This window comes from Solanum tuberosum, unplaced genomic scaffold (genome assembly GCF_000226075.1).
Source record: "Solanum tuberosum cultivar DM 1-3 516 R44 unplaced genomic scaffold, SolTub_3.0 scf00013, whole genome shotgun sequence".
Taxonomy (NCBI): Eukaryota; Viridiplantae; Streptophyta; class Magnoliopsida; order Solanales; family Solanaceae; genus Solanum; species Solanum tuberosum.
Genome location: NW_006238940.1, coordinates 93,646 through 112,568, shown reverse-complemented (window position 1 = coordinate 112,568; position 18,923 = coordinate 93,646). Strand labels below are relative to the sequence as shown.

The following is an 18,923-nucleotide window of genomic DNA, read 5'->3' as shown; positions in this document are numbered from 1 at the left end:
ACACCCCTACCCCCTACCCCCTACCTACAACACCTATAGTGTTTGTTTAGACTAGATACAAATGTTTTTGGAACAATATTTTTAGCTTATATACCAAACACTAGATAATAAATAAGAAAATTACTTATATTCCAAAATAACATTTTTCGCGGGAACATTTTCCGTCATACCAAACACACCCTCTATCCGTATGACCCCCTAGTAAAATGGATAAACCATGGTTGGAAAATGGATAACAAGCAATGGAAATTGATTATCCAGGATGCTGCAGTTGCAGTTCCCATGAATTCAGGAATGAAGATGAATTAAGGACCTCTCTTCTTAGAAAATTGTTGTAGTATTAGGGATGCTTCTAACTGGAGCGTGCGTCATAGACATAATATATATGAGGGTGCTATTAAAATCTAGCACGACAGTGATTGCCTTTGGTTGTTCATGAGAGACTGTTAACCCCGACTTGTCAATTGGAGCCTGATACAACATGACACCTCATCAGCTCTCTTCCTGTTGTACATAGGAGTCAAATATTTGTGTATGCATCCTCAAGAGAAGGAACTTTGCCCTGATATAATTGTACTCTTTAGTTCAAACCAGCCAGAAAATCATATAATTTTTTCTATTCAATCAATTTGTTCAAAGGGAATTGCATCATCAGTATGATTCGCATGGAGATCTTGGTACTTGCCAATCTCCCGCCATAACCATTTAACTCGGAATAATAATAATAAGTGATAGTGAACTACTTTGCTTGGTGGCATAAATTTTATTTCAGATCTCAAAGATCTGGGCATCACTACCTTGCATGAATAAATTTTGCTTTCGGCAAGAGAAGGAACATGAGCTTTTCTAAGAACTTGAACCCTAATATGATCATGCTCTTGGTTCAAACCAGCCAAAAAATTATATATTCTTTCCTTTTCAACCAATTGTTGAAAGAAAATTGCAGCAAAGGTACACTTTGCTTGGAGATCCTGGTAATAGTCAATCTCCTGCTGTAACCCATTAACTCGGAATAATAATCAGTGATAATCAGCTCAGCTTGCTAAGTGGCATGAGTTTTATTTCAAATCTCAAAGATCTTGGCATCATTACCCTTGCATGAGTAAGTTCGCTTAGTACTATTCCAGATATTTTCAGCAGTATCAAGCAATAGATATTGTTTAGGGATTCGGAGATGCATAGTATTTAAAAGCCATGTCATAACAACATAATTATTAAAATCCCATTGACCATTGTTAGTGTTTGTCACAATAGGTGCTTTCTTTTCTCCAGAAAATCTAACCTATGTAGTATTTTAGATTTAACTAAAAGCAAACACGATTTGACCATGCAAGGTACATATCAACCCAAGACCGCTATGCACCTTGACTTTTGTCTTTTCGTTCTTTTTGATGCAGCTGTTTATCTATGTACCTATCTTTTTACAACTCTGATTTGTGAGAGTTATTATCTTCCGCCTTTGTGTTCCCATAGTTTAAATAGGACTCTAGATCAGAAAATAAACTTTCCTTGAATTTAGAAGGAACTTATCTTCAAACTAGTGAAGAACAAAAAAATCGCCGGATAGATCTGTCTCACCAGATAACCAGGTTTTCCTCAACGGAACCATAGTTCCGGTGATCGAAAAAATCCAAAACTTGGTGGGTAGGCTCGGAATTGACAGTAAAATCCAAACAAGAAAGAATCTCGAAAAAATCTGTCGAAAGTAGCCTCGCACATAGACACGTAATGGTTACGCGTCATGGGAGCCAAACCTTCTGGTGGTGTGTGATGGCATGTCCAGCGTCGTTTTTGGCTGCAGACAATTGAGGTTTGGTCTTCGTTGTTTGCGGGAACCTGTGGTGGTATTAGATTTATAAAACACTGACAAAAGTAGAGTTTTGGTTGCGGACAACTTCAAGGAAGGAGAAAACTCGACCTCTTTTTGAAAGAAACGGAATGCTGCAAGGGAGAAAAGCTCACTTCAGACGACAACAATGACTCTGATACCATGTATTATTTGAGAAAGAAGAAAAGGCTTCTTTGTATTTAAGTACTCCCTCCATCCCATTTTATGTGACGCCCTTTGATTTGGCACGGTGTTTAAGGAAAAAAGGAAGACTTTTGAAACTTGTGGTCTACAACAATTCTTAGATATTTTTGTGGCTGAGAAACATTTCATTAATGGTAAACGGGGAATTTTAAAGTTAAATTGTTTCTACTTATAGTAAGGTGACATTCTTTTTGGGACGGACTAAAAAGGAAAGGCTGCCACATAAAATGACAGATGGAGTATATCTTTACATCCCATGAAAATAAGTATTTGTACAAGTGACTCCTAACTAATTAAGGAAAGACGACCAATTGCAATAAAATGAAATATTAAATTCCTATAATTACGTTAGGAAAAGTAATGATAAAGTTTCCTAAAATCATGCTAATTATTTAACACAATTAGAGATAAAAAGATAGAAGTTCAACAAAGGAAGGAGGATTTGAAGGGATGTTGGTGTGCATTTAGGAGTTGCCATAGTCTTAGAGTTTGTAGGAGCAAGATAATTCTATGTTTTCATTTTTTATTAACAATATTAATCCTAAAAGGTACAAGTTCCCGAAATGGGTTGCTAATTTTTTTTTTGTTGGAGTTTGACTAATAAACTCTCTTCTTTGATCTAGTGTGGTTTAGACTTATAAAAGAAATATTATTTTTGTGGTTTTGAATTTTAGATTTTGTTAATATAAAACCTTCCATTGAGCAAGTACGAAATTTATGAGATTTTATATTCCTTACAGTTTTTGTTCATATCAACTTATTTAAGTACGTGATGAGCACACATGTATTTGTGTTTGCTGTTAGGGGTCGTTTGGTAGAGTGTATAAAAATAATACCCAATAGAGTGTATTAGTAATGCATGTATTAATTATACTTGCATTAGTTATGCATAGATTATTTCTTATGCATTGTTTGGTTTGGTGTATTAAAAATAGTATGCATTGTATAAGAATTTTTATTTACAAAAGTATCCTTCACAATTATGGTGGAAAAGATGTAAAAGTACTTTTGAGGGGTAATTGGGTCTTTAACCATATTAATGCATGTATTAAATCCTTTGCATTACTAATACCTAGAAATCCATGGTATTAGTAATACACTCCTCAATACACAATAGAGTGTATAACTAATGCAAGCATTAGTTATACATAGCATGAAAAAATGCACCAAACAAGGGATTACTAATACATATAATTAATGCATGCATTATTTTTGCTTATACACTCTACCAAACGACCCCTTAGTGTACTATATCATGTGGAAGGAATCAAGCAGAAAGTTTATGGTGACAATTTTGTTTGTACTAGAGTAATGTTCTATCATTTGTTAAAGAGAACATAGTAGATGAATGTCTAAAGAGAAAGCAGTAGGTGAATGTGGTAGATAATTTTTTTTTATAGAAACTGGCCATATTCTTTAAGGAGGTAAGAATTTCAGATCAATCTCTATGTTATTGAATTTGAGAAGGAAGGTAAACCTTAAATAGTATTTTCAGATTCCTTTTGCATGGTGAAAAATTGATATTACAATTTAAAGGCATTAAAAGAGTGAGCTAACTAATATGTCAATCACCGAGGCCTTCGGTATTTCTTATGCAGTATCTATATCGAGAATCTCACTTACGACTTCCAACTTTTCACTAATGTGTTAGTCTCATCATTTCTTCCTCCCTCAGGTTTCCAGCAAACACAGGGGCCAAGTGCTGCACGACAAGCTGCTTTTGGTGCTCCAAGGAGGCCTCCACGTCCAGTACCCATTCCCCAGCCCGATGAAGCTGTGCAGCCTAGTAAACAGAAACCTAAAGTTCCAGTATTGGAGAAGCATCTGATTGACCAACTTAGCACCGAGGAACAGGATTCATTGAACACGAAATTCCAGGAAGCAACTGATGCAGAAAAGAAGGTCGACTATAAATGTTCTTTCAAATTTAGTTACCAGTTTTTAAAAAATGTTCTTTCAAATGTTTTTTCCGCTTGCCTTTATTTGTCTGAAACCCCCTTTCTTCTCTTCTTTCCCATGATTATTGCCTGAATTATGAACAGAACCAGTGAGAGAAACAATATTTGGGATGGATGTTTTTCACTAGGTAATAGAGTCGTGGTCATTTTGTCGAATCTCGTATCAAATTTCTACTTATTGACATGTGTAATCTGTAATGCACACAGATGTGGTATGATGTAGTTTTTGCCTTGCAATAAATTAATAGCGGACATGATTCACATATGAACATCATATTTGGGTAAATCTTCCAAGAGATTGTCTGGTGTCTTCCATGTTCTTTTGTTTTGACATTTGTTTGTATTTACCGCTTCTTTTTGCATCTGATGTATCTGAAGGCCATCGAGTAGTTCTGATAAGAAACTTAAGAATAGAAAGATTGTTTATTGGTGAAGCAACACTGTGACTTTGCTGAGCAAAGCATTTATACTTGCCTCAGATTGTGAAAAATATGTATGCTACTGGCATGGTGTATGGTCCATCATAATTTCATAAGCAGAACTTTTTAGATACTTCTCACATGCTCATGATATCTGGACTTTATGGAATTGCAAATCTACTTTGATGCTATGAAGACATTGGTAATAATCTTTACCAGTTATTATCTCCTCTGCTATTAAGGATTAATGATGATCTTCATTTTTGACTTATAAGAAGTTGATTTAACTTGATGCTTAAGATTCCAATTTTATTTGTCAGTTAAAGCTTGATTTATTGGTGAGTACTTGTAAATGCCACTAATAATTGACATATATTCCTTTTATCTGATATACTATAATGCCAATCACAGGTCATGGAACTGGAGAAGGAAATTTTAGAGGCCAAAGAAAAGAATCAGTTCTACCATGCAAAGATGCAAGAAATAGTGAGTATTTTGATCATTACATACCGAAAGTCCTCTCGATTTTATTCAGATATCTCTCAATGTTTTGAACCTGGAATATAAATCCTGAAATTAGGCCCTCTACTCCATGCCCTTTGGGGGATAGATTAGGTGTTTTTCCCATGGTTGAATGTCCTGGTTATGTACTACAGATTGTGTTCAGTTTGTATAACTTGTTATCTCATTACTGACCTAAATAAGTGACAGACAAGAAGCTACATAGCAACCAATTTTCGTCTGTCCTAGCAATTATTCAGTTCCTATCTTTTGATGACTTTGCATGTCAGCTTGGATTCTTGGTAAAGTTTGCGCTAAACTTAGCTCAAACACAGATTACTGCTTGTACCTGTGTCTCTCTTGTGCAATGTTCTGAGGACGTGAATAAAGCACGATCTGAGAGTTGGAGCTTTTCACCGTTCTGTTTTTCATGTCAATATGTTTTTTCGCATTGTGTTGTGGCATCATCTTCAAAAATCAAGTACACGTTACTAGGCTAGTTGTTTGTGAAATTTTTAAGGTAAAGTTTTGCTATATTGATTGAAAGTGGCATCTATGCCTGATTCAGAACCAGCAGCAATTATTATTATAGACTTGTTTTAACATTGGTCTTGCTGCTCTTGCATAATTTTATTGATAAATTTAACTATACTTTTTGAATAAGGTTCTTGATACTTGTTCTGCGCAAAAAGGGAAAACAAGGAATTGCTAGGAGGGGGAGAAGTAGAGGGAAAAGGAGGGGAATCAGAGAAATGGACCGAAATTTCAGTGGCTGAAATGATCGTCATGTGTCGGAATCCCATACATGGTTTGATCTGGTCTACTTATGTGAGAAACTATTACATAAGTCTGTCTAACCATTTTTTTGTTGGGTATATTATAGTCAACATTGAGATGGAGGAAACTAGGAATACTTTACACATTTCTTCTATGATGGTGTGTGGTTTTTTAGTGCTTAAGCGCCTAGCATTTATAGTACTTTAAAGCTGGGATTGCATGTTCTGAGTTTGCTTTTTCCTCATTTTTGCTAGGAGAGCAATATCATCCAATAGATGGAGATGGTTGTGTTTACTGGGTGTATAGTGTTGCTAAGCATTGAAACTGTAGTGATTGTAATGCTCCCTCATATTTATTTTAATTTACTTCATTTTAAAGATGTGTTAGAACTTTCATACTTGCTAACTTTTGGGATTGAGTTAGGCCCTCTGTTCATTTCTTATCAAACTGTGACCTGCACTCTTAATCTCAGCTGGATCTTATAATCCAAGATCTAGCTGCATCTTATGGGTCATAATTCTATATTCGGCCAGATCTAGTCTTGTCACATTTGACCCAGCTTCTCTTGCTGTTTCCATTTTTCTTTGCAAAATTTATCTCAATCTAGCACTAGACAACGGAAAGGGCCTGCTTATCACCCACAACTATTTAGTATTTAAAGGTTCCTGTTGTTAGAACAGCATGCCAGAACATTGCAGCAGTGAAAAGTTCAAAGAAGAAAAAGTAACAGATGCTGCCTATCCATCCATTGTTCTGCTGTCCGCTAGTCTGATGCTATGCTTCTGAGTTATGTGCCAAATGACTTCTTACTTGCATACTTTGTCTCTGCCTCTCCCCCTCTTTTAAGACTTTGCATCTTCTAAATTTTTTGTTTATTTTTCGTTTAAATGTATTGTGTTTGAACTTCATTACACTTTCCTGGGGTTCACCATGAATTAGTTAATTCATTCGCATAAAAAAGGTATGTAGAGTTATTTTCCATGCACTTTCAAATTTATTTCCTAACCTCAACTTCTGTTTCGTGTTCAATAAGTGATTCACTGATTGAGCATTTGGACTCGCATATCTTAACTTGAGAAGTATGAAGAGAAAATGGTCAAATGCCCCCCTAATCTATTACCGAATTTTCAACTACACACTTAAACTTCACGGGGGTCCTATCACCCCCCTGAACTGTTTAAAACAGAAATTATCATCTCCCTAAATGCTTATGTGGCGAAGTGAGTGTATTTCACTCTCCCTAAGAGAGTGAGCAGCAAAAATAAATATTAGAACTTTATTTTTATTTTTAGTATATATATATATATATATCTTTTATTTTTTTCCTTATTCCTTTCTTTCTTCTTCATAGAAATCTCTTCTTCTTTAGACCAGATTTGTCCTTCTCCCGTCATTTCTACGTCGTTGCCGCTGCTGCTATCTTCACTAGATGTATCATAGAAATTTTGTATTCCTCTTGATTCGAATTTGTGTATGGAATTAGGAATTTTTGAAAATCAATTCTTTATCGATATTATTGGAGTTGTTAATCATCCTTGTAAATGGTCAACCCACTAAGTTGATTCGGTTGACAAATTTTTATTTTGATTCTTTGGAGCTCCAAATTTGTAATTTTAATCCAAACCAACAAAGAATTTTAAATTTTCGATGAAAGCCAGATTTGATTTTAAGAATAAAAATGTTTTTGGCTATGGCGATTGAAAACAACAATGGAGTGCTTGTTTGTACCATCAAGCGGCCTAAGATCTACATCTCGATATGTTCACATGGTCGAGAAATTTTTCCAAGCCGGCTTGCCATATTTAACATTCCTCCATTGTTATGTATTCATTAACTCCAATTTGAGAAATTTGACATATGCATTCATGGAAATGATCTTAATACCAATCAAGTAGTGGGCGAAATAACAAATGGGAATCAAAATCCTTGCCGACCTTCTCCTTTTCAAGACTGTAGTGATTGGTAGACCTTTGGTGTTTATAGTAATGGAGAAAATGGTGAAAATATTTTTGGGTTTGGAGAGATGGTGAAAAAATAGAAGAAAAGAGTAAAGAATAATGAAAAAATAGAAGAAAAACGTTTTTTCCACATGTCAAATGCGTGAGTTTCACCCATCAACATAAATGTGGTTGTGGCTTTTTAGAGGTACAATAATTTTGATTTTAAACAGTTTAGGGGGGTGATAGGACCCCCGTAAAGTTTAAGTGTGTAGTTGGAAATTCGGTAATAGATTAGGGGGGCATTTGACCATTTTCTCTTCATACTTCTCAAGTTAAGATATGCGAGTCCAAATGCTCAATCAGTGAATCACTTATTGAACACGAAACAGAAGTTGAGGTTAGGAAATAAATTTGAAAGTGCATGGAAAATAACTCTACATACCTTTTTTATGCGAATGAATTAACTAATTCATGGTGAACCCCAGGAAAGTGTAATGAAGTTCAAACACAATACATTTAAACGAAAAATAAACAAAAAATTTAGAAGATGCAAAGTCTTAAAAGAGGGGGAGAGGCAGAGACAAAGTATGCAAGTAAGAAGTCATTTGGCACATAACTCAGAAGCATAGCATCAGACTAGCGGACAGCAGAACAATGGATGGATAGGCAGCATCTGTTACTTTTTCTTCTTTGAACTTTTCACTGCTGCAATGTTCTGGCATGCTGTTCTAACAACAGGAACCTTTAAATACTAAATAGTTGTGGGTGATAAGCAGGCCCTTTCCGTTGTCTAGTGCTAGATTGAGATAAATTTTGCAAAGAAAAATGGAAACAGCAAGAGAAGCTGGGTCAAATGTGACAAGACTAGATCTGGCCGAATATAGAATTATGACCCATAAGATGCAGCTAGATCTTGGATTATAAGATCCAGCTGAGATTAAGAGTGCAGGTCACAGTTTGATAAGAAATGAACAGAGGGCCTAACTCAATCCCAAAAGTTAGCTCATGAGGTGAGGATTGCCAAAAACTTTAAGGAAACTAATCACTACATCCCATGCCGATGTGGGACTCTAACACTCCCCTCACACGCAGGTCTGAACATTTGGAGCGTGGAAATATAATAACATGAGGGAGTAACATAGGGTAAACCAAGAATTAGGATGACTGTGACTCTGATACCATGATAAGAAATGGACTTAGGGAATAACTCAATCCCAAATGCTAGCTTATAATATGCGGATTGACCAAGACCATTTAAGGAAACAAATTACCACATCCTACACTGATGTAGGACTCTAACACCACTATTTCTACTTGTCTCCTTAACTATTCTTGAATTTTGAGTCTGAAATTCACTTACCATGTGGATCTTTTATTATTCATATTTCATACAACAGCTTGATATTTTTCCATTTCATTCAGGCGGCGTGACTTAACAGATTTTGTCCTGTGGCTTACTGAGTTCTGAGTAATTAGTGATTATATATTTATATGCTCTAGGGTATCATGCCATACATTCATTCATAGCCTTGGTCTAGAGTTGTTCTTCCTGAAGCTGTGAATTTCCGTTCAGTAACTGATTGGTGGGTTTCCTTGCTGGCATGTTCAGTAATGGATATCTGAAGTGGAAGCACATCACTAAAACTGTCATTTTGTGTTGGCCTTTTTCACCAGATTCTATACAAAAGCCGATGCGATAATAGATTAAATGAGATAAGTGCAAGAACTTCTGCTGACAAAAGAGAGGTAATACTTATTTGAGCATAACAAATTTGAACACGTCCAATGATTTTGTGGTGTAATAAAATTGACAATTTTACAGGTCGAATTACTGGCTAAAAAATATGAAGAGAAATACAAGCAGGCTGGAGATGTTGCTTCTAAATTGACAATTGAGGAGGCCACGTTTCGGGATATTCAAGTACTACTGTAGCTCTTTCTAGCCCACTGCACTGATACTAACTCTTATGTTCTACTAGCGTCTAGTAAATTGTGCAAATCTAGTAGAGCTTTTGTTGTGATAGTGTTCTGCTGAAACCTTTGCAGGAGAAAAAAATGGAGCTGTATAGAACAATTGTCAAAATGGATCAAGCTGGTAAAACTGATGGTATCCAGGTAGTATGTTTTTCCACTAATAGATTCGCTAGAGATATCTAGAATTTATCTAAATTCAGTCTCTGGTTTTTGTAGGACCGTGCTAATCAGATTCAGGGCGACCTTGAGGGCCTAGTGAAAAATTTGAATGAACGCTGCAAAACTTATGGGCTACGGGCCAAACCAACTACTCTGCTTGAGCTTCCATTTGGTACTGGCGCTTGAATTTTTGTTGTTCTGCAATTATATGTGCTTTCATTTAGTTATTTTGTGTGTTCTTTATTCTTGATATCATAAAATTCAGATTAAAAACATTGGTGTAAATTTATTTCTAGCATTTCCTGTTATTTTTGGTTCTGAGTTGACCCCATATGAGTCATTGTTATTTGCAACAAATTTTTGTTCTACTGGGCTGTTTAGTTGTTCTTTAAAGTGTCATTTATGTTTTGGCCTTCCTTTTGGCACCTGAGTTCAGTGTAGTACTTAAGTAGGGGGTATCTTGCTGGCTGCATTAGGATTTGTTCCAGTTCTGTAGTTTTCTATTCTTGTTGTTTATATAGATAAAATAGCACCAATTGATCATATGAGGATGTAATCTGTGGCAAGTATACTAAAGAGGAGTATTTACATATTATAATTTCTCTAATGAGACCTATTCCTTTATATTTAAATCTTGTGTATCTGGATCATGAGTTGGGACTAATTCTGATGTTCAAGAGATGTGTGTGTTCATCTAATGGTCAGGACGTCGGTGGGAAAATGGGATAGCATGCCATTTTGATGACTCTTGTATTTTTTACCTGAGCTGTCTAGTTTTTAATTGCTTTACTTTTTTGATGTTTCTGACATATTAGTAATAATTTTAAAGGTTGGCAACCTGGCATCCAAGAGGGGGCAGCAGACTGGGATGGAGAGTGGGATAAATTTGACGATGAAGGTACGTTGTAAGATATATATTTAATCAAAAGACGGATATCTCCCTGAAAAGGAGGTGATCCATCCCCACCTTCCAGTACGGCTACCTTGTTACGATCAAAGTGCCTCCAGAGACCACCTGATCACTTCTGTCAGTTTTAGATAAAAAAAACTTAACCTTCATAGTGCCTTCAGAGATGACTGAATCAACTTTTTCTCCTCCCTAAACTTTGAGCAATTTAATTTTTAACTTTTTCAAGTTTTTAATAAATTTTAACTCATTGCATTGTTGAATAATTGTCCTCCACAGAATTCACATTTGTGAAAGAGCTCAATCTTGACGTACAAAATGTCATTGCCCCTCCTAAACCAAAATCTTCACTGGTTCGGGAGAAAGCATCTTCTTTGAATGACCATGATACTGGAAAATTATCTGCTGATGCTGGCACTGATGCAAAGTCAGAGAAGTTGCCAAGCCCTGTAAAAACCAGAGTGATGAGTGATGTGGAGACTGCCCATACAGTAAGAAGTTCAACTAATAGTCCAACCAGGAGTAATGCAGTTGAGAGTCCATCAAAGGAATTTGAAGAATCACTGAATAGGAAGGACGGTACTTTTGATGGTTCTCCCCATGCTGCCCAAAGGTAACGTGGTTGTTTTCGTCCTTCTTTTTTGGTGATTTATCTACAGTGGTGTTATGCCCTCCAAATAATGAAAGAGCTTTTCTGTTATTCAATTGTATTATTTGATGGATTCAGTTTCTCTTAACTGTTAACTTTTCTAGAAATCTGAACTTCTGTATTACTAGTGCAGTGAACACTGGGGAGCTGAATCTGTGTTCTCTGGGGACAAAAGTTTTGATGAATCTGGTTGGGGTACATTTGATACAGACCTTGATGCAGATGCTGCGTGGGACATCAATTCTGCTGCTAAGGTAAATGGATACATCTTCATTTTAGTTACAAAAAAGAAGAAAAAAGAAGAGGCAAATGGATACATTTACATTTTCATTTATTCACTTTTTCGATTACTATGCTATAGGAAAATAATTGTCAGGGTCCATCATCAATGGTTCTTTGAACTATAACCTTTTCTGAAGCATCTCTTTGCCTGACTTTTTTTTTTTTGGGGTGGGGGGTCACTGCATCTTCTGGTGCACTGGCTCAGTTGAAGGAGCGTTTCATATTTTGCTTCTTTTCTGTGATTTTGCAGGATTCTCGTGATGAGAAGCACAAGGAAACTTCTCTTTTTGATGATGACGACTGGGGCCTGAAGCCCATAAAAACGGGATCCACAAATTCCAGCAACTCGTTCCCGAAGCAAGCCCCATTTTTCGATTCTGTTCCTAGCACCCCTAGTGATAATACTGGGTTTAGTTACTCAGAGAACCAGTTCCCAAAGCAAAGCCCATTCTTTGATTCTGTTCCAAGCACACCAAGTAACAACTCTGGATTCCCACAGGGAGACAACTTGTTCTCTAGACCAAGTCCCTTCTTTGATTCTGTTCCCAGCACACCGGCCTATAACACAGGTGGCTCGCCTGTTCCTGACAACATGTTCCAGAAAAAGAGTCCATTTTCCTTTGCGGACTCGGTTCCAGGCACACCTATGTTTAGCTCTACCAACTCACCTCGAAGATCTAATGAATTGTCTGAAGATCACTTGAACAGCTTTTCCAGATACGATTCATTCAACATGCAAGATGGTGGCCTCTTTGATAGTCGTGAATTTTCAAGATTTGATTCCATGCGCAGCACCAGAGACTCTGAATACGATAATGGTTCATTCCAGCAGCGTGACTCCTTTGCTCGGTTTGATTCATTCCGCAGCACAGCAGACTCTGATTATAATTTTGGAGCCTTTCCAGCTCGTGAGTCACTATCAAGGTTTGATTCCATCCGTAGCAGCAGGGACTCAGATTATGGTCATGGTTTCCCATCTTTTGATGATGCTGATCCATTTGGGTCTCATGAACCATTTAAGACATCTGCGGAGAATCAGACACCAAAGAGAGATTCTGATAATTGGAAAGCATTTTAATATGGTAATGGATTTCCTTACTCCGGATGCAATCTCTTTCTCTTTTCTTTTTTCCTTCCATTTAAAACTATTTTTGGCCAGGTTTTTAGGTTGTAGGGATAGTGAATTGGTTGTGATTAGATAGTCTTTCTGTGTGGCATGAGGTAGCATTATGATAAGTTGTACTCCCTAATATTATTTCATTATTTTTTTCTATTTTTTTTTGTTTGTTTTTGTTTTTGTTTTTAGCCAAGGGGTTTATTTTGACCTTTTTCTTTCTTGCATTAATTCTTCGAACGTGAAGGTGAACAGAACTTATGTTGTGTTCCACCCATACCCATATTCAATGTATAAAAACTTGTAAAATGGTCTTTTCATTTTTGTTAACTGCTATAATCTAGTCGAGAGTGATTTGTTCCCACTTGACTGCCAGTTATTATGATAATAGTTGATTGAGGATTGTAGTAGGATCATATAAATCACATGTATTCATTTCACATAATTTGGCATTCAAATGATTTTTGACTGTTGTAATATGATTATGTTAGCCGAGGATCTTCCGGAAACAACCTTTCTACCTGGTAAGGTTTGCGTACATTCTACCCTTCCTAGATTCCACTTGTGGAATTTCACTCTGAGTATGTTGTTGTTATATGTCAATGTTGATTGCCTATCACAACCTTGTCTTTTGTTCGAACTTGGAACTGGTTCAAGAAATTTACAGAGACTACTACTAACCCTCACTAAAATTTTCTTGGATAACTAGTAGAATCCCTGATGGAACAATCAAATTCAATACAAGCAGGTCGGAACTTGAGGAAAACTTATTCTCATAGGAGAATCAGTCTGATCTTATTATACACACACATTTTATAATTATTTTTTCCTGCATATGCAACGAGTTCTATTGAACCCACGATTCATCTCTGCTGACTCAATGACGTGACAAAAGTAAATATGTCCTTGGGAGTAACTTGAACTCAACCTAAGCCAGAGAGTACGCGATATATGTCTAAGGATTCAATTAAATAGTAATGTGAAGCAAGTAGCCAGCCATCTTCAAGCTTTGACTCCAAAAATCTCCAACATGGAAGAGTAAGTTCCATAGACAGAAAGAACTGCACCCATTAAAACAAGTGCAGCATCAAAAGCCAAACCATGCCAGCTTAGTTCTTTGTTGAATACAATTAAGTGAAACATAGCAGGCAACACAATGCCAAGAACAATGCACACACTGCTCCCAACTAGTGACAAGAAATCAGCAAAATTTGGCACCTTAAATGCCACTAAAGTGACTGCCAAAACCATTATCCATCTCAGCCACAAAGAGTATCTTCCTTCACAAAATCTTCTTTCCATCACTTCATAAACAGGGTTCATCATAAGTGGGAAAGATAAAAATAGATTTATGCATAGTCCAATCTGCACTAAGGTGCTTAACAATCCCCTCCCAAGATTAGTAGTGATTATATCTTTGGTCTCTTCACCAAAGGCAAAATAACCCAATACTCCAAAAGAACCATACATCAAAGAAATGAAAACCATGGACAAACCCAAAATTTTCCCAAATTTGTCCTTGTCTTTCATCTCTGCTTCCAAAGGTAAAACCATTCCAACACCTTCAAAAGCATAGATAGATACACCAAGACCATAGAAGAAAACACTAAACCCACCAAATGCTTCAAGAACTGGTCTATTCTTGAGAAAAATCAACACATCCTCAACCATAACAACCCCCATAGCACCCAAATCAACAACATCAGCAAATATACTCAAAGGGGCTAAATGGGTGAGTGTAGGAATTGAATTCAACCCCAACTGAAATGGGAAACAACTCCAAATATACACCTTTTTAGGTGACAAACCCAAGATTTTGGGATTTGAATAATTGAACAAGTGTGCTAAAGTATTAGCTATAAAAATCAAGTAACTGATGCAAAAACCAGCTTGGGAAAGAACAATCATAGCATCAACTGTACATCTACCTATGGATCCACAAACAGCATATCCCAAATCACCAAAAGATGAAATCTTGATAACTTTGTAATGGGATTCAAGCTTTCGTCTCGAATAGATCAGAAGCATCATACAATAGTAAGTAAGAGAGGATACTGATAAAAGCATGAGAGAACCCATAACCCATCCTGTTTTCTTGAAACTATAAGGAAGGCCAAGAACTCCAGCTCCAACTACTGCTATGAAAACATTAGCAAAAGTTTTGGAGGATGAAGAAAGGTGTTGGGTGTTTGCTAAAAGTGGTGTATCTTCTCTTGGGATTCGCAAAACATGGGAAGATGAACTTGCTCTGTTTTTACCAAACCCCATTGCACCAAATGAAATCAAGAATCCAATTTTAAGTACAAAAAACCAGAAAAGATCAAAACTTTATTGATTTTAACTACTCAATAGTAGATTTGCAGATCAAATAGTAGTGTTAGAAAATGTTTGAGAGTTAGAAAATGGTGTGTAGTGGAGTTAAGAGGGAGTTTTAAAGATGAGAAAATGGCTGCAGTTTCTAACCAAGTGAGAGAAAATTGCAGAAGACCAGATTTGTTAACTGAAAAATCTGTACAAGCTTTTTTCTTGTCCAAAAGAAATCGTATCACTTTGATGAAAACAGTACAGATGGTCGGTTGTAAGAGGTAGTTTCAAGGGTTTAAGTGTCTCTGCTTCCAAAGGTAAAACCATTCCAACACCTTCAAAAGCATAGATAGATACACCAAGACCATAGAAGAAAACACTAAACCCACCAAATGCTTCAAGAACTGGTCTATTCTTGAGAAAAATCAACACATCCTCAACCATAACAACCCCCATAGCACCCAAATCAACAACATCAGCAAATATACTCAAAGGGGCTAAATGGGTGAGTGTAGGAATTGAATTCAACCCCAACTGAAATGGGAAACAACTCCAAATATACACCTTTTTAGGTGACAAACCCAAGATTTTGGGATTTGAATAATTGAACAAGTGTGCTAAAGTATTAGCTATAAAAATCAAGTAACTGATGCAAAAACCAGCTTGGGAAAGAACAATCATAGCATCAACTGTACATCTACCTATGGATCCACAAACAGCATATCCCAAATCACCAAAAGATGAAATCTTGATAACTTTGTAATGGGATTCAAGCTTTCGTCTCGAATAGATCAGAAGCATCATACAATAGTAAGTAAGAGAGGATACTGATAAAAGCATGAGAGAACCCATAACCCATCCTGTTTTCTTGAAACTATAAGGAAGGCCAAGAACTCCAGCTCCAACTACTGCTATGAAAACATTAGCAAAAGTTTTGGAGGATGAAGAAAGGTGTTGGGTGTTTGCTAAAAGTGGTGTATCTTCTCTTGGGATTCGCAAAACATGGGAAGATGAACTTGCTCTGTTTTTACCAAACCCCATTGCACCAAATGAAATCAAGAATCCAATTTTAAGTACAAAAAACCAGAAAAGATCAAAACTTTATTGATTTTAACTACTCAATAGTAGATTTGCAGATCAAATAGTAGTGTTAGAAAATGTTTGAGAGTTAGAAAATGGTGTGTAGTGGAGTTAAGAGGGAGTTTTAAAGATGAGAAAATGGCTGCAGTTTCTAACCAAGTGAGAGAAAATTGCAGAAGACCAGATTTGTTAACTGAAAAATCTGTACAAGCTTTTTTCTTGTCCAAAAGAAATCGTATCACTTTGATGAAAACAGTACAGATGGTCGGTTGTAAGAGGTAGTTTCAAGGGTTTAAGTGTTTTATATATATATATATATATATATATATTTTTTTTTTTTTTTTTTTGTGTGTTAATAGAGTTTAAGTTTAGTTAGTTGGGTTTAAGCGTCTCATTCGTTAGTATTTTCATTTTGAGAAAATATTACAAATAATCAAATAACTGTAAAGCTATGATTCATAAGTACTAAATATTTTTCTGAAAATAAAAAGTAAGTTTTACAACAACAAAAAAAGAATGGACGCTATTTTTTTATTTGTTTTTGTCATCTTCAATATCTGTCATTTATTTCTGTGTTTAGACAAAATTATTACTCCCTCAGTCCCAATTTATGTGACACTTTTCATTTTTCGAGAGTCAAACACAGGAATTTATGAGTGAAATATTCAAATTCTTGATATGAAATTTATATATTTGTGAACTATCTAAAAAGTACTATAATTAATAATTCAAAATGTTTAAAAGATGTATAAAAAACTTACGATCAAAGATAGACTTGTTTTGAATTTCAAAATCTAAAAATGCCACCTAAAATGGGACGGAGAGAGTAGTTCTTTTATTTTTTGAGAGAGAGATGTAAGCAGAAGGTATAACATATGAGTGATCTTGACCACACTCCTTTTTTTTCCATCTAGAAATGAGTATTGAGAAGTACCCTTTGAATTAGTTTAAGTTTGTTGAGAATGAGTAGATAATTATGTATGTTTGGGAATTTATCTTATAATATCATTTTTGTTTTTTAGGATCATAATATCACCTGATTATTTCAACTTTTCCTCAAAATATATTGCTCTTTCCTAATGAAATATCATGAAAAAACAGAGCAACAATGTAACTAAGAAGGGTTTTTCCTTTTACTATAATATATTCTTATCCATGAAATCCTCTCTTTCAACTGCTAAAGTTCAAGATTCGTAATACCTGATTGAAATAAGGAAATGTCATTGCTAATACCCTAACTCTTCATCAGACTGCAACAAAAAAGAGAGCTAAGATTGGGTACTCTCATGCAGTGACGAAGCTAGAAATTTTACGACGGGTGTCCAAATATTACATAAGTAATTTTTTTTCGATGAATGGATGCATTGAAAAAATTAAAATTGAACTACATATTATTAATATTACTTTTTTTTTATGGAGAAGAGGAGAAGAAGAAGCAAGGTTCGTAGAGATCGTCGTGGATTTCGTCGGGGGTGATCCCTAATAAGGTATGTGAGACCATAGTGTTGAGAAGGTTCATTCCCCCACACGCCAACTTGTTTTAATTTCGAGAAAAGATTGGGTGTGTTTGTTGAAGTTTGTGGTTTGTGTTTGTTGAAGTTGTGGTTGTGTTATTGAAGTTTCTTGTTGGTTTGGTGCATGTTTCCGGTTGTGATTTCGAGTTGAATCCATTGTATGTTAAGAGGTTTTATGATTCTAAGTGTTTGGGGCTAGAACCTTTGAAGTTAAGAAGGTTTAGAGTTGGAAAAACAAAGGAGAAAAGTCGGATTTTCGGGGAAAAAGGCTGGGGCGTCGCGCCAGCCAGCACGCCCCAAAAGGGACTCTGAGCTTCCACCCTTGGGGCGGCGCGCCTTGCAGAGCGCCCAGCAGGCCCCTCTGAAATCTGAAGGCTGGCTCCCCGCGCCTCTTAGAGTGCCAAGGACGCCAATCCTTCCCATTCCTTCCCCACTTTTTCATACATGTTCCTTGGTAATGTACCTATGTTTTATAGTTGTTTTCAACACTCTAAGGTACATCTAGACATCCCGAACTCATCCATTAATATGAGATCATTACCCTTGAATCCATAATACAATTCGAGGAAGTTAGGATCAAAGTCAAGTGAAGTTAGAGTCAAGCTTAGAAGTTAAGAGGTAAGTCAAAGCAAGTCTTTAAAGTTTTTTCAAGAGTCTTTATTGAATGTTTTAACTTCATTTTTAGGCTCAAGTTTCAAGTTAAGTAAAGAGTATAGAGTTTCAAAGAGTATAGAGTTTCAAGTTAAGTAAAGAATATAGAGTCAAGTTCATTTCTCAAAAGTTATTAGGGAACTAAGTATTCCCAAAGAAGTTTATAAATGTTTTCACATTTAAGAGGAGATGAAACTGAGATTTCCATAAGAGTTTTGAGCAGTTTGAGTACTATCTCTTTTAAGAAAAAAATGAGTTTTGCGAAAGAGTTTCTAAAACATGATTAGTATGACAACCGAGTATGTCATCAGTGTTTAAACAGTATGGTCTCTAGATATACCATCAATGTTTATGCAGTATGACTTCCCGAGTCATCAATGATCATATTAAAATATGATTTTGATATGTTCTTTTTAGAAAGAGTTTTCAAGAGCAATTACCTCTCTTAAGAGGGTAGTTTGAGCAACTAATTCAAACTAGAGAAATAAGTTTATTTTTAAAACATATGAGCTAAAGTATATTTTTGGGAATAGTCTTGAGCACCGAATTGGGGACGCAAGTTCATATTAGCTCAACTCTCCATAAGAACCATCTAGCCAACATGGGATTTAACGGGTCATACTTTTTAGATGATCACGCAAAGTTAAGCTAGTGGATCCACT

At 35.9% G+C, this 18,923-nt stretch overlaps 3 protein-coding genes across 6 annotated transcripts in view; 1 reads left to right on the top strand and 2 right to left on the bottom strand.

Moving 5' to 3' along the window:
* LOC102588516 (epidermal growth factor receptor substrate 15-like 1) overlaps positions 1–18,923 on the top strand; it is a 33,173-nt gene that overhangs the window by 13,817 nt on the left and 433 nt on the right. For 2 of the 4 annotated variants that reach the window (XM_006339935.2, XM_006339931.2), the window contains 10 exons: positions 3,708–3,934; positions 4,821–4,895; positions 9,302–9,373; positions 9,450–9,548; positions 9,674–9,742; positions 9,818–9,932; positions 10,590–10,658; positions 10,947–11,280; positions 11,450–11,570; positions 11,849–13,081. In XM_006339935.2, coding sequence (XP_006339997.1) covers positions 3,708–3,934; positions 4,821–4,895; positions 9,302–9,373; positions 9,450–9,548; positions 9,674–9,742; positions 9,818–9,932; positions 10,590–10,658; positions 10,947–11,280; positions 11,450–11,570; positions 11,849–12,676 — 2,009 coding nt within the window. In that variant the 3' untranslated portion in view covers positions 12,677–13,081. Of the gene's footprint in view, positions 1–3,707; positions 3,935–4,820; positions 4,896–9,301; positions 9,374–9,449; positions 9,549–9,673; positions 9,743–9,817; positions 9,933–10,589; positions 10,659–10,946; positions 11,281–11,449; positions 11,571–11,848; positions 13,082–17,518; positions 17,547–18,923 lie in introns of those variants that run through there. The other 2 variants (XM_006339932.2, XM_006339933.2) reach the window with 2 other exon arrangements.
* On the bottom strand, positions 13,316–15,302 carry LOC102589712 (amino acid transporter ANTL2-like). The gene has a single exon (XM_006339936.2). The coding sequence runs from the start codon at positions 14,978–14,980 to the stop codon at positions 13,715–13,717; it is 1,266 nt and encodes a 421-aa protein (XP_006339998.1). The 5' UTR covers positions 14,981–15,302; the 3' UTR covers positions 13,316–13,714.
* Positions 15,209–16,379, bottom strand: LOC102583247 (amino acid transporter ANTL2-like). Its single transcript, XM_006339997.2, has one exon. The coding sequence runs from the start codon at positions 16,055–16,057 to the stop codon at positions 15,209–15,211; it is 849 nt and encodes a 282-aa protein (XP_006340059.1). The 5' UTR covers positions 16,058–16,379.